This window comes from Agelaius phoeniceus, chromosome Z (genome assembly GCF_051311805.1).
Source record: "Agelaius phoeniceus isolate bAgePho1 chromosome Z, bAgePho1.hap1, whole genome shotgun sequence".
Lineage (NCBI taxonomy): Eukaryota > Metazoa > Chordata > Aves > Passeriformes > Icteridae > Agelaius > Agelaius phoeniceus.
In genome coordinates, this window is record NC_135303.1 from 3,960,907 (window position 1) to 3,975,438 (window position 14,532).

At 41.3% G+C, this 14,532-nt stretch overlaps 1 protein-coding gene across 5 annotated transcripts in view; it reads left to right on the top strand.

Annotated features, from left to right (window-relative positions):
* The window catches only part of MARCHF3 (membrane associated ring-CH-type finger 3), a 63,205-nt gene extending 51,644 nt beyond the window's left edge, over nt 1–11,561 (top strand). For 3 of the 5 annotated variants that reach the window (XM_054653400.2, XM_077171669.1, XM_077171666.1), the window contains 2 exons: nt 2,594–2,803; nt 7,821–11,561. In XM_054653400.2, the coding sequence (XP_054509375.2) occupies nt 2,594–2,803; nt 7,821–7,979 (369 nt within the window). In that variant the 3' untranslated portion in view covers nt 7,980–11,561. The remainder of the gene's footprint in view (nt 1–2,593; nt 2,804–7,820) is intronic. The other 2 variants (XM_077171667.1, XM_077171668.1) reach the window with 2 other exon arrangements.
* Nucleotides 11,562–14,532: the final 2,971 nt, after the last annotated feature.

Here is a 14,532-nt window from a genome sequence, read left to right on the forward strand (position 1 = left end):
TTTTTAAGTAAATGGATACAAAGCTCCAAGGAAAGTAGTGTGACACTTTTACTCGCTCTTTAGCATTCCCTTTAAAGCTACAGTAAAAGAAAAAGGTGTTCAAATGTAAATGTGTGTTCACTTATTTTGCACAAGCTCTGCTGAAGAACACTCTGCTTGCAGCTTTTTGCTGTTCTCCCCCTCATACTGATGGGATGGAGAGGTGAGGAAACGTCTGTGTTGGGCCTTAGCTGCTTCCTGGGGTAAACCACACCTGGTTACTATCTGTCCTGATCAAGGAGAGGAAAAAAACCAGTTTTGAGCCTCCCTCTTTAATTGGCATCTTCCCTTAAAACTTCTTGCCCACAGTAATACACAGCTGGTTTAAAGTGCTTTGCACTTCCTTAGCATTTCAGAAGTGTTCAAGCAAGTTATAAGCCTACATCCTAAAAAAAAAAAAAAATTATGAATGTATTTTTTGTATTGTAAATTCCTGAGTTGTACATGAGACAGGACTTCTACTGTAAATGTGTAACACACTTGCAGAAATAAGAGGACCAATGCGTTTAGGGATGCATGAGCCTCTTCTGGTTCTACTGGCCCCAAAAACCCATAAAAGGATGCTGCAGAACAGGTTTGCCCAAACCCCACGGCTCACATTGGCAAAAAGTACAGGGCTGGGTAGTTTTCCTGTTCAAATATTGACTCATGTGATGAGGTTTGGCTTGGTTTACTTTATTTTCTTTTTAATTAAAAGACCTCAACGTACTGTTGTAGGAACTTCTTTCACCTCTGCTATCTCAAATCCTGTTTGTAGAAATGTGGGCGTGTGGGCTTGATAGCTGTTCAACCCTAACCTTTGCTTCATCAGCTGACTTTCAGGCACTCTGTTTCTTAAGATTAATACCCTCTTAATAAAAATAACCTTGTGTGCATTGAACTCTGCTTAAATGTGGGGGTATCTGAAAACAAGTCGAAAATGGCTTTGCAAATGTTATGAGCAGAATGTTAAAAAAAAGCCCCCTAAAATAGCATGGGAAATGTTAAAATATTTTCTGCACGTTTACATATTAAGAAGGGAGTTTTTCAAAGCAGCCAGTGGGCAAAAAGTAGGGGCTGCACTTCATAAAACATTTCTCAAGGCAGCCTTTACCACAGCTGAATGAATGACATGGTAGGTACAGATAAAGATGGACACCAGCAGGAGGCAAGGGGGAGAAATTCAGATCTCTAGTGTTGCCTAAAATACAAAGGAAAACAATATTAAGAGTGGTAAGGTAAAAAGCAGTTCTTTAATGAAAGCTTTCAGGTGCACAAAGTGTAGGTATGAAAGTGAGTGATACAGGATTTCTACAATTTTAAAAATTAATTAGTATTAATTATAATAAGCTCAATTAATTTGTACATTTAGCAGGTATATGCAATGTTGTTGCCCTGGGGTCTGTCCCTTGGAGTTGGTCCAGGGGGTTGCTTGCCCTACATTTTGTTATGTCTCTCAAACTCTGGTGAAAAACAAGGTTTCCTGGTTAAAAGTTCTCTTCTTGAGAGTGAGACTAACCAGAATTCCAAGAACCTGCTAGAAAGGGTTGGCTTCTTATTCTGAAATGTGAGAGAGGGCAGGAAAAGTGTCGGAGATGGATAGAAACAGGGAAGACTGATTTGGTGATCAGAATCGGATTTATTGTGGGATACAAATGCTTATATACTATTTTAGGGAGGCTAATAATGTTTCACTATAATGATTGGGTTAAAGATCACATAAAAAACTTACGCATTTTAAACATCTCTTGCTTGCTGAGAGGGTGTAATTTTCTTTTTCCAGTAAACCCATCTGATTGAATCTTCTTGCAATCCTCAATGTATTGTTTGCTTTTGCCAAGGCATGATGTTATCAAATCTCTTATGTTAACCAGGTCCAAAGTCCATCATCTGTCTTGTGTCCCCCAACATTCCAACATTTCTCCCTTTCTTTTCAACCACTCCTTTAATTGCCTTATTAATTAATCTATGCGCAGATTGAAAGGTATCATGATTAATACAATAACCACATAGATACCTTTCCTAAAAAGAATCTTTTAGCTAAAAACTCCAGCCACTAAAAGGCTGAGGCTTGATCTTTTTAAACTAAAAACATCCCTGATGGCAGCTGCATTACTGGATTTTGAAAGGCAGACAGAAGTGTAATTGTACCAAAAGGTTTGATTCTTTTACACGGGGTGATAGGGAGAAAGTTTTAAAAAAGTTAAAAAGTTTTAGACTGATTTCTTCCCGTGCGTTTAAAATTAACATTAAAATCCAATTCCAGAGAACGCAGGAACTCTAATTCTTGGGGTTCCAAGGGTGTTTCAGAAGGGCAAGGGATCAAATTTGATGCGATTAGGTTTGCTTTCAAAATTTTTAGTGTAAATATTAGTAAAGTTCTGGAGGAGCTACAGAAAAGTACTATAGAGCTATACATTAAAAACCCACAGATCCATGAGAGGCATCCCCGGGGGACGCCGAAAGCCATGTCCGCATTCAGTCCTCTAAGGGGTGGGTTTGTGCTTTGAGCTGGGGGTAAAAAAAAAATCCTCCTTGGGCTGACATCCTCCTTGGCTGTGTTGTGCCTGTGCAGTGGCTGAGGAACCCGGGCCCCCAGCACGAGAAGAGGACCCTCTTTGGGGACATGGTGTGCTTCTTGTTCATCACCCCGCTGGCCACCGTCTCTGGCTGGCTGTGCCTGCGAGGAGCCGTGGACCACCTGCACTTTAGCAGTAGGCTGGAAGCTGTTGGCCTCATTGCACTCACTGTGGCACTCTTCACTATTTACCTCTTCTGGACCCTGGTAAGTGTCAGGGGTTTTGTTTACATCACAGGGGGAAAGGGAAAGGGGCAAAAACGGGGAAATGAATGGCACAGAGCGCTCTAGGTGATGGCACGGAGCTTTGCTTCTATTTTGCCTCCTGTGCTGGTGAGGCCAGACTGCACCTGCAAGAAACCTCTTTTTTTCCACACCATTCAAGCTCCCTGGGACAGCAGAAAGACAGTTTGCTTCGGGGTAAGGATTCCCAAATGCCAAACACCAGTGGGGACAGCAGGAGGGAGGCAGGGAAGCAGCATGGGGGTGTTCAAGGCAGATGCTGCAGTGTTGGGACCCTGGATGCTGAGAATTTTGGACTTTCTGTGCTGATAGGCACTGACCCCCAAGAGAACACTGCATTTCACTTGAAGCCATGGAGAAGCTTCCGAAATGGAATGATAGAACCGGGATTATGAGTGTGTAGTATGAATAAAAGTGTGTAATGTCTCACAGCAGAAAACTGAAAGTTTTAGAATATAGTAATGTACATTGAACCAGATAGAGATTTTAGGGTGAAGACTTGTCCTTCTCCTTCACCTTCTTCTTCATGAGTTTAGGTAGTATTGTGTAATTAGATAAAAAAGTCCACATTGCGGGCCACAAGTAGTTAGTTATTAGGTTAAAAGTAAAAACAATATAAACGTCATTTCTTAATTAGACAGTTTATCCTTAAAAAGCCTTATAAAGAGAGAGATACAGCTACATTTTTAGTTTGTTAAAGTGAAGTACTATAGAACTCTCAGTTTGTGGGATTGTAATATAGATAAAAACTAATAAACATCTGAGTCTGAACAAAAAATACCATCTCACACATTTAATGCCAACCTTAACAAAAAAACCCTAAAGAATCCACACTACAGGAGGGAGTTTCAGCAAATGTGATGTGCAAAGGGTGAAGACACAGCACATACACACACAAAAAAAAAAGATTAAAGGCGAACAACTTGGCTGCCACAGAGGATTCAGATTTTATTCTAATGCAACTTACAATTCAAAAGTATTGGATGTGGGGGAAATCAGAACACACACGTGCCCAGGTCTGTGAAAACAGAGCTGCTTTTCCAGTGCAGGTTAAATTGCATTCTGTGTCCCAGCACGAGTCACTCTCCCGCCAATCCATCCTGAGAGCGACTTGTTCTGTCAAGTTGTTGAATTGAGATAATTTACTGGCCCCAGTGCACTGACAGGCAGCAGAAGTGAGAGGAACACAGGGGACAGCTGCCAAAATGGGTGTTTGTCAAGCCATGGTGTAGCAGCTCACTGAGAAGCCGAGGTTAATAATGCTGTGTTTGACATTTCACACCTTTTTGTGCAGCGGGAAGAGCGGGGTGGGTGCAGAGGGGGAGCACACACAGCAGGGCACTCAGATGGTGCCAGGCTGGGGCAGGAAAAGCCCAACCTGTCCGTGTGTGTGTCCTGGTTGAGGGAAAATTTGGGAGAGAACCCCCAGAGGGGCTCCTCTAGGAAAGCAGATTCAATCGGCCCCGGTGCCCAATCAGTCTGGGAGAAAATACCTCCTGGGAGAAAAGTGGAAAAAACCTGTTTATTAAACAATAAAACCTAAACAATATTAAACAATGAAACCTCTTGCTGCTCCAAAAGAGAGACAATCTCACAAAGTCTCCTCCGTGGGCTGTGGCTCAGCTCACTCAGTCTCTGATCAGTCCCTGTGGTGCTGGAAATGCCGCGGCCCAGGCCCAGCCCGGTGGGTCACAGGTGTGAGCTGCCAGTGCTCTTCTGTTATTCAGTCTGGAGAAGGTCTAAACAGGTCCAAAGAAAAGGGGGAAAACCCCCACACAATCTAGGGAACTTCTTTGTCTCAGCTAGCTAAAACTAACTAAAAGCAAAGGAGAGCTCTGTCCTGCTGTCTGTCCATCCGCAGACATCACAGTCCAGGAGCAGGAATGTGGAGGAGTGAGTGCAGTTTCTGAAAAGAAACTCCATGCTTCTTCTCTCCCCCCTTCACTCTTGGAACAAGCCTTAAAGGTGCAAAACTTATTATTCAGCAGAAACAGAACATGACAATTGGGGATAAAAGCATCATATAGCCAAGCCAGGACACCGTGGCATGGCCACATCCCACAGGGCCAGCACACAGCTCTGCCCCTCTCTGGTTATGGCCATACTCTATCCCAGACTCCTTTCCGCAGATTTGGACCCGTGTGAGCTGCTGAGGAGGTGCCACTTTTAGAAAAACTGCATTGGTGGAGCAAGAAACCCCCCCTGTGCTGAGCCCTGAGGAAAAGGGGGTGTGAGGGGAGCACAAAACCCCCCCACACCTCCTCACGAGTATCTCCAAGAAAGCTGTGAAAGGGAAATCTCATTTGCACATTTGTGAACCCTGTCTCACCCACGGAGCAATGCAGGCAGGAGGGAAAGCTCAGAGCTTTGCCTCAGCCTCGTGCAGTTAATCTTTTTTTGCTGTTTTCTGCTTTTCTGTGAGGCAGCAGCACTCTCCTGAGACAGGCCATGTACTCCAGCAGTGAGGCCACGCTTGTTTTCTCCTGCAGTGCTGGGTGTAGATGTGCCTGGCAGGTATGCAAGCAAATATTGTTCAAATTTGCTTTGTGTGTGGCTGTTTTGGAAACCAAAATTCTGAACAATTTACCTAGCACACTTAATTCACCATCGCCAAATTGCTGGAAGTGGTAAAAGGCTTTTTTTCAGGTGGATTTAATTAGCCATGACACAATCTTGCTTATTAAGATTACTGCAGCATCCCAACTTTGGTCCCTATCCCTGGGTGTTGCATTTGCAGCATTAGAGGCAAAAATCCCTTATATTAACTTTATAAATTTTACCCCTTCTAAAGCACACAGGAAAACGTGCTATTGGCTCTTGGAGAACATGCTAGTGGTACTGAGCCTTTTATAAAGGCATACCTTGGTTGATTTAATCAAAATTCAGTATCTTTGATGCTCCCTCAGCGGTGGACAGCTGTAATTCCATTTTAAATTGTTATTTGGGGCAACAGGAGATGGATGGGCTAGGGGAGCACTGTGTTCACTTGAGAAGGGCAAGGCAGGAAGGCCTTTAGGGAGGTGAATCACCAAATGATTGAAGCTTGGAGTCAAAATAAGCCTCCTTTCAGTGAGGTAGGAAAGCCCCAGCCTGGGTTTGCCTCGGGGAGGGCTCCAGGCTCCCCTTGTGTGCAGGAAGGAATGGTCCCACACACAGAAGTGTTAATTTCATCGAATTCTTCAGCAGCACATGCCCTGTCACTTTCAGGAGTGGGAGAATCCTGTTACATAGCTATGGCTGTGCAGGGAATAGGTTCAGAGCTGCAGGGTAAATTACACACAAGATGACACAATATTCCTCTAGGTCCTGGGGAAATGAAGGGAACTAAAACTTTGTTTTACTTCCAGTAAATCAGCCTTCTTTCTCCGGGGGCAAAAGCTGGCATACAGATTATTTACACACCACAGTTGTCCCAGTGAGCAGTGAGCAGCAGGGATGTTATTTTTAGCATCCCAGAAGCTGTTTTATCCCTCCCTCTAAAACAGACAAGTTATCCATAAAACACTGTTGCTTTTTCCTCTGTATTTTTAACACACACACACACACATGCACACCAAAAAAGGCACCTAGTCCTCCCAAGAAGAAAGCTCCAGACACCAAAAGGGGGTTCTTACTTAAACTAAGAATTTAAATTTAAATTTTAATTTAAAAAGTAATTTAATTTAAATTTTAATTTTAAAACTCTGCTTTCTCTTGTATAACATACATACCTAGTTTAACACTGCAGCTATTACTCAAAGAACCTCATGTTGTGCTGCTTGAAAACCTAACCTGAACTCCAGCTCACATTCCTGTCACTGCATTTTACAGGGCATCCCTTTGCAGGTGTTGGGGTGTTTTCACCCTCCTCACTACTCCAAGTGATTTCTGCTCCTCCTGCAGTGTCTTTTGGGAAGAGATTTCTCAAATTCCTTCATACACACTGCTCCACAGAAACAGAGGATGCAGGATGCTTTCCTTCAGGGGGAGGAGAGGAGGTTGAAAGCTGGGGGGATCAGTCTGAAGAGCTGCCTTTGCAAAACTGCTTAGTCAACCAAAGCTTTATAGGTTTCCCTCAGACAGCTGTGAAAAGCTCTAATTAAAAAAAGAAAAAGAAAAGCATTTTTTAGCCCTTGTAGGACATTGTTGAAAGGTACATTTCTTTAGTTCTTTAGCTCTTCTTGCAGTATGGAAAGGATACAGTGCATGGGTCAACTCCTGCCCACAGCTCAAGGAGAAAACAATCATCACTTGGCACATTTCTCTCAAAATTTACAGTTTGTTGTTAGGGGTTTTTTTGTTTGTTTGGTTTGGTTTTTGAGGGTTTTGTTTGTTTATTTTTGTTTGTTTGTTTTGTTTTGATTTTTGTTTTTTTGTAAACTGCACATACATACACATTCTCTTACACAGCTACAACTCCCACAATGCTTGGCTGCCACTAAAACAAGTTGTAATCTATTTTTTTAAAAACATGAGGCCAAGCTATCTTGCATCTCCACAGCAATCACATTTCCACATAAAGGTTGAAATTACCTGATAACAACAACAACAAAAAATAATTTTCAGAGACAATCTAAAATGAGACACACACATTGTCAGCTCATTGCCTCTGTGCAAGCCCAACTTTGATGCATTCAGCAGTAAAATATTACAAGGTAGAACACATCTCTGTTCATCGGCCTGCAAACAATTACATTCTTTGTCAATTTAGCAACCTGAAGCAGGAGAGGATGTCCCAAATTCTCATTCCACGTGTGCCAACAGCTCTTGGGAAAGGCAGAGGCAGGATGTCTGATTTTTCAGGCTGTGAAAAAAAGAGGAATGAGAGGTAAAATAGTTCACAGGCTGTTTTTCTCCCGTGCTCTGGTAGCTTGGGGCGTGGTGGGTCTCTCTTTTCACCAACTCTCACCCATTTTGTCCCACTGGGAGGCATTTGGAGCCCCGGCTGGGTCCTTGCAGGGTGTCAGTGGCTGAAGGCAGCTCGTGTCCCTCCTGTCCCCAGGTGTCCTTCAGGTACCACTGCCGGCTGTACCACGAGTGGCGTCGGAACAATCAGCGGGTGATGCTCCGCATCCCAAAATCTGCCAACGTCCCCTGCACCCAGCAGTCCCTGCTGGGCCTGCAGCCCCTCAAAAGGAGCTCCAAGGAGACAATCGTGTGATTCGGGGTGCAGCTGCGCACTAAAGGAGGTTTGTTTTTCCTCAGACCCATCGGGGTCGGGCACCCAGAACCCAGGAATGTGCAATTTGGATTTACAGACTGAGTGCAGAGGGATAAATCACAGTCAGAATTCAATCCATCAGCCGTGGATGCTGCAGTCATCTGTGGCATTTGCTGAGCTGCCAAACGTGTTTAGTGAGCAGGGACCCTATGGATTCTGCAAATATGTTAATTGTTGCGTCATCGAGAGATGCAAAATTCTTTTATTGTTTAAAGTATTAAACTATGGTAATTAACAATGCAAAACAGGTTTAAAAAGTGCTTTGTTTTTATGATTTCTTGTTCCTACAGTAATGTTTCTTTAGGCAGCTGGACAGCAACCAATATTTATTTCTGCTTCTTAAAGCGCAGCAATGGCATTTCCTCATTTGATTTTATCTGCAGGTCCATTATACCAATGTTTTGATTATTAAAATCTCTGTGCAATGAGCTCTACAAATTGGCACATTATTTAAATGCTGCAAAGTGATTGGAAAATTGTATTACCCATTTCCTATTTGGCAGGGAAGGTCTGACAGGAAGATTCTTCAGTTATGACTCTAGCATGTGCAAGAGAAAAATTACACAAATTGCAATAATCTTCCTGTCAAAAGTATTATAGTGCATAGCACTCAGGAAAAAAAAAAATATTCTGCTTTTCCATGAAGAAGCACCACCACATTCTTCAGTGAAGTGCACATTCTGCTGGTGTGAATTCAAACTTAGCCAACATATCCTGCATTTATACCAGGCTGAATTTAACTCTACAGCTTACTTTTGTGTAGGGAAAGCTCTGCATACATAATGAATGAGATCATCAGATAAGTTTTAGGAAGCAGGGACTCATCTTGCATGAAGAACAGCATTATTTTAAAGCAGCAGAAACTCCAGCTTGACAGGTAGGATTTGGCAGAGTGTGTGCAAACCCTGACCTCTCATGGTAGCACTGAGACAAAAAAAAAATTTAAAAATATTTAATAACACAGTCTTCTATGGTGACCAATTGAATTTGGAGTGTAAAATCAAGACCTTATTCCTGGGAGACTTTATCTGCTTCCCCTCTGTTTTATGCCTAATTCATTCAGCAATCCTTCACTCCCAGAAGAGACACACTTATTTTAAATAACTACACAAAATCTCATTGCCAAAAGCTGCTAGAATTAGAAATTGATACAGAGCCCCTCTGAACAAATTAATTTCTTAAAACTGTGCACGGATGGCAGTACCACCATGTGCTTTGTTTTCCAAAAACTGCAGGAACTGAAAATCAAAAGGAAGACATAGCAGAAAGGCTAAAAATTTGTTATTCATAAAGTTCAAGGTATTATGGGTATTTACCATCAGACAAGAAGTTATTTGATGCTTTGTGTGTGCTCTGTGGGGGTGAAAAAGCTTAGTACACAAAGCCAAATCTGTTAAATTTCTTTATTCTGTCTGTGGACCAGTCTAGCTGTGAGCATGTTATTTAAGAATGTTCTTTGTGACTGTCAGTCATGGGGATAGGAGAACCATGGGGATATAAAGCAACAACAGCCTCATTCCAACAGAAAGGCACTTACACAATGAGCCAAGGTGTGTAGGAAGGCCATGAACCTGCAGATCTGTACTCATCTGTCTGACAAGGCTGGGGTTGCTCATGTTTGGCTGTGAATAACTGCTTCTCTTCCTGAGAAAACTAAACAAGGCTCTGGAAATAAGGATATCACAATCCCTGTGATAGCCTAAGACCTGTAGTCCTTTATTTTTTTTTTATACCTCTTCCCAATGGTAAATAATTGTTTGGAATGAAGACTGAACACTCATTTATGCAGAATTCCAGATTTAAAATAAATATCTGCTGGCCAGGGGCAAAGAAATAAAGCAAATCTAGCTGGGTGAGGATGCTGTCAGTGTTTTAATGCCTACAACACACACTTTTGGTAAGCTTTCTTCAGAACTTTACTACTGCTCTTGAATTCTTTGAAAGAATTGTTATTCTTAGTGAGTGACTTATTCTTGTTGGCTTTGCCTCATGAAACCAAAAATCAGGGTGACAGGGAATTAAGTGGCAAAACATTCAGGGAAACATTTATTCAAGTGAAGCTGCAAGGTCTGTGCACAGGGATTGGCACAGTGGCTTGGCCCAGCTCATGTGTATTATTTCAATTTTTTTTAATTTGTTTTTTGGTTTTGTTTTTTCATTTGGGTTTGTTGGTTGTTTTTTTTTTCCTTGGTGTAAAGACATCTTTACTGACCTGAAGAAGGCATATTCTTCAGAGAGAAGCAGACAGAGAGGAAAAACGAACCCAGTTTCTGTGCTTGATGCAGCAGCACGGCAGAACTGTCTGATGGAGTCACAGTAGTGTCCCATGGATTTTCGTGAGGAAAAATCCAGTCAGACACTTAACATTGCATTAAACCCATGGGAGAAAGCACTCTTCCTTGTTTTTCCTAAAACATAAGAACTGGGAGGTGAGAGATACTACTTCTTAATCCCACTCCTGCTCTAAAGATTTACAGACAGAAGAATCTCCCAGATGGGAGCTGATTTTTCTTCCACGAGTTGATGCTGTAGATGGCACACCAAGCCCAAATTTCCATTAAAAACGGGATTATTACAGCAGATTATTAAAAAAGAGATTATTACGGAATATTTTCTACAACAGCAGCAACACCCATTTCTGTCTGAATAGAAATGAAAGACAAAATAAAACCACAGCAGAAGCCGCAGCCTGCAAAGCTCCTGGTAGTACAATGACACCTTTGTTATGCTCTCCTTAAGAAAGAAAATTAATTAAAGAACATAATTAATGACAGGATGAGTGACCACCTTTGTATCTTTTGAAAATGTCAACTTCTCTCTCAGCAACTTTATGCTTTCTTGTCATGCAGCTGACCTTGTAATTTACATTCCTTTTCCAGATAAGAAGCTACATGGAAGGAACAGTATTCAACAGTATTTGAGCCAGTATTTTCAGTTGCAAATGAAAAAAGCAGCCTGTTCTGATTCAGTGTGATGAGTGTAATGCAAAATGAGGAAGTTTTACTTTTTTTGTATAGTCTTTCCCTCTGCAGGACTTGCCTATCACATTACATAAAGATTGAGAAACACCCCAGCTTTCTGTTCAGCTGGAAGGAAGTCACAACAGAAGCGATTAAAGATACTTCAGTTTTTGGTGTTGTCTGGGGTTTTCTTTTTCGTTACTCAACTGAACATTTCTGCCAGACTGAGACCTCAAAATGTCATTTACATTTCATTTATTTAAACCAGCTTTGCACCAGTACAAAGTCACGCAGGGCAGAGTGACAACTCTGCAAAAAGGAACCTGGAGCCAATAAATGCAACTGGCCTTTGATGCAATGGGTACAACCAGAAAGAGGTTTGAGAAGAGATACTGGGACAGACTCAGGCACTAAGAGGGCTAAAGAAGCTCTCCCTTTGAAACAAACAAAAAAAAAAAAACCCTGTTAATAATTAAACATCTTTACTTGTTACTTTTTGTGAGACGGCGCTTCATTTAACACAGAACTGGTTAATAAAGAAGCATTTTCCTTGCAAGCAGAACTGAGCCCTGCCTCTTTACTGCCAATTACTGGGAATTCAAAAGCATCTTTAAAACTGCAAGGCAAGCTCATAGAATCACACAATTTTTAAGGCTGGGAAAAGATGTCTTTGAGTCCAGCACCACCTCATTGACCACAAACCATGTCCCCAGGCTCCACATCCACAGGTTTTGTTGAAACACTCACAGGGATGATAATTCCATCACCTCCCCAGGCAGCCCATTCCACACCTTCAGTGAAGAAACTGAAGTGAAGAAACTTTTCGTAATGTCCAGTTTAATATCCCTGCCTAGAGCTCCATGGGGTTGTTGTGAGCCGAGGGCAGGACCCAGCACTTCCCCTGGCTGTCCCTCATCCCATGGGATCCAGCCTGGCCAGAGCCCTCTGCAGAGCCCTCCTGCCCTCCAGCAGATCCAATTCAGTGTCATCCAGAACTCCAATTTATCTCCAAATTTACTGAGAGTTATCTCCAAATTTACTGAGGGAACACTCCAGATCAAAAAAGATAAATAATAACCAGAGCTTGTCCCAACACTGATGGTGACACCTCACTGACCCACTGTGTTATTCCACATTTCAAACTTAAGTTTCATGTACATTTCCAAATGAGACAGCTTTTTTTTCAAATCAAGGGTTACATCTTAAAGCAGGTGACATCCCTTAACCTGCTTTCAGGGATATAATCTTCTGCCAAGAGCCTCTCCTCACCCTCTTGTGGCAAAGCTACAAAGCACTTGTCCTCCCTTTGGTGTTGAGAGGTTATTACAAAACCAAAAGGAAATTTCTTTATTCTAAGTGTACCAAATACTTTCCCAAAAAACTTGTCAAAATAGAGAACAAATGTTGATATCCTATGTACAGAATGCCCTTAGTAGCAACAACAAAACACACCAAACTAAAAACAAGATGCTGCAGTTGCAGGGGAAATCGTTGTCACAGTTTAATTCCATAGCTTCTATTGTTATGCAGAAAGTAAGACTTGCTTGCCGAAAATAATATTTTTTGTTCTGAAAGTGCAGAACAGCTATGAAAACTCACATCCAAGAGTTAATTTTTAATTGTAGGAAAATTCTATCAGTCAATCATCTTAAGCTGTAATGTGCCTTCCTTTACTGATGCCCCAAATACAGCTTTTCTTTGGGGTTAATCACAGTGTTTTTATCACACAGGAATCCTGTATTTATGCAAACCTCCTGAAAAGAAACCAGGAGATCAGCAAAAGGCTCTGAGCAATAAATGCACACCAAGCAAAACCTGAGATAAAATAGCAAATTTCTGCCATAATCCTGTGATGGGGCTAGTTGAGTATTATAAATAATTAAGTCTCCCAGCCTTTCCTCGATGTCCAGGAAAGGCTAAATAAGCATTCACATCCATCACACTCAGCCTCCACTCCCTTTCTAAAAACCACTGGCTATTATCACTTGTCCTCTCAGGACAGGGGCTTTAAGAGCTTTTATTCTCCATCAGCTACTTGATTTCTTTGACTGGAGAAAAATCCTTCATAGTTATCACGTGGCCATTTCTGTAAAAGCAGCAGCATTCAACTTGAAGTACAGATACAGCTTACAGTGCAATATGAATATGAAATGAAGTGTTTCACAGATAAAAAACATCCCTTTCAATCCAGAAACCCCTAAAATAGTATCAAAATGATACACTGATAGGATAAATTTTCATGTGAAAAAATTAAACTAAGACTAGTGTTTAAAATTGCATAATTTATCGAAGGAAATTAATAATTAGCATCTGTTGAACAGAATTTACTGATTAATTTCTCTGTCCATATTTTGCTTCTGCTTGGAGCAATGTGATGGAAAATCATGAACAAGGAAATACAAAGCAAAAACCGATTTTTAGCACAAAACTGCTGCCAACAGCACCATAAACTAATTTGCACCAGTTTTGACTACACTGGGGTTTTTATAATGAACACTGGAAAAAAAATAATGCAGTTCACAGGTTTGCTGCACAGGTCAAACCACTTGTTTCCTAAATTCCTCATCTGTTTCTTACAGGAGTGAGTGTATTTGAGCAGAAACATTTCTGGTAAAACGTTTATCCAGCTGCAAGCAGTAAATTGCTAAAGAGTTTTCAGCTGCAGGAGGATGCAATTTGTATCTAATGCCAGAACCAACGATGATCAAGTTATGGAAGTTTCAGGGAAGTGCAGGAAGTGTTGCTGTGCAAGTATTAAAAAAGAACAAGCAAAACAAGACCTCCACCTTGTGGCAGCATGTTTCACAGCTGTGTTTCCCCACACTCCCTTCTTCTAATTTACAGTAACTCCTGCCACAGCAATGAAAAAAAGGAAGAATTATTCTAAGATCTGCATTTCCCCCACAGTCATCGAAGAACAGGCTCTACAAAAGCTATAACCAAGAATTAGATCATGCAGGAAGGTTCCTACCATAACTTAAGATTTGTACATCAACTCCTCCCTTTCTACCTTCTGCTGGCACATGAAATTCCACCAGAAAAGGGCTCATCCGAGGTGAAAGACATGTTAAAAAAACCTTAATTTTGCCATGAAAAAAAAACGTTCAGTCAATTAAAAAAAAAAAAAATTCTAATCAACTTCCAAAATTCTGGCTGGGCATTTAAAACAATAAATTCAAGCTATGTCAAAGATAACTATTTTACAGCACTTCTAAATTTCTCTTTATGTTACTGTGCTTGCTCACATTTGCTTAGGCTGGTACTTGCAGGATGCAGTCAAAGCCAGTCCAGTAAGAACAGAACCATGAGCCAAGATAAGCACAAATGCAACAGAGTGTGAATAAAGCTCTGAAGAACTGGTTTTATAAATGTGACGCAGTATCAGTCATTATTCAGAAGAAATCTTTGCACACCTCAAATGCTACTGTTCCATTTAATGGATGTTTCTTCAGCTTCAAAGCCCATCAAATTTCAAAGATTCAACACTCATTCAGCTTTTAGCTCAGTTCCAGGAAGAAACAAATTCCAAAAAC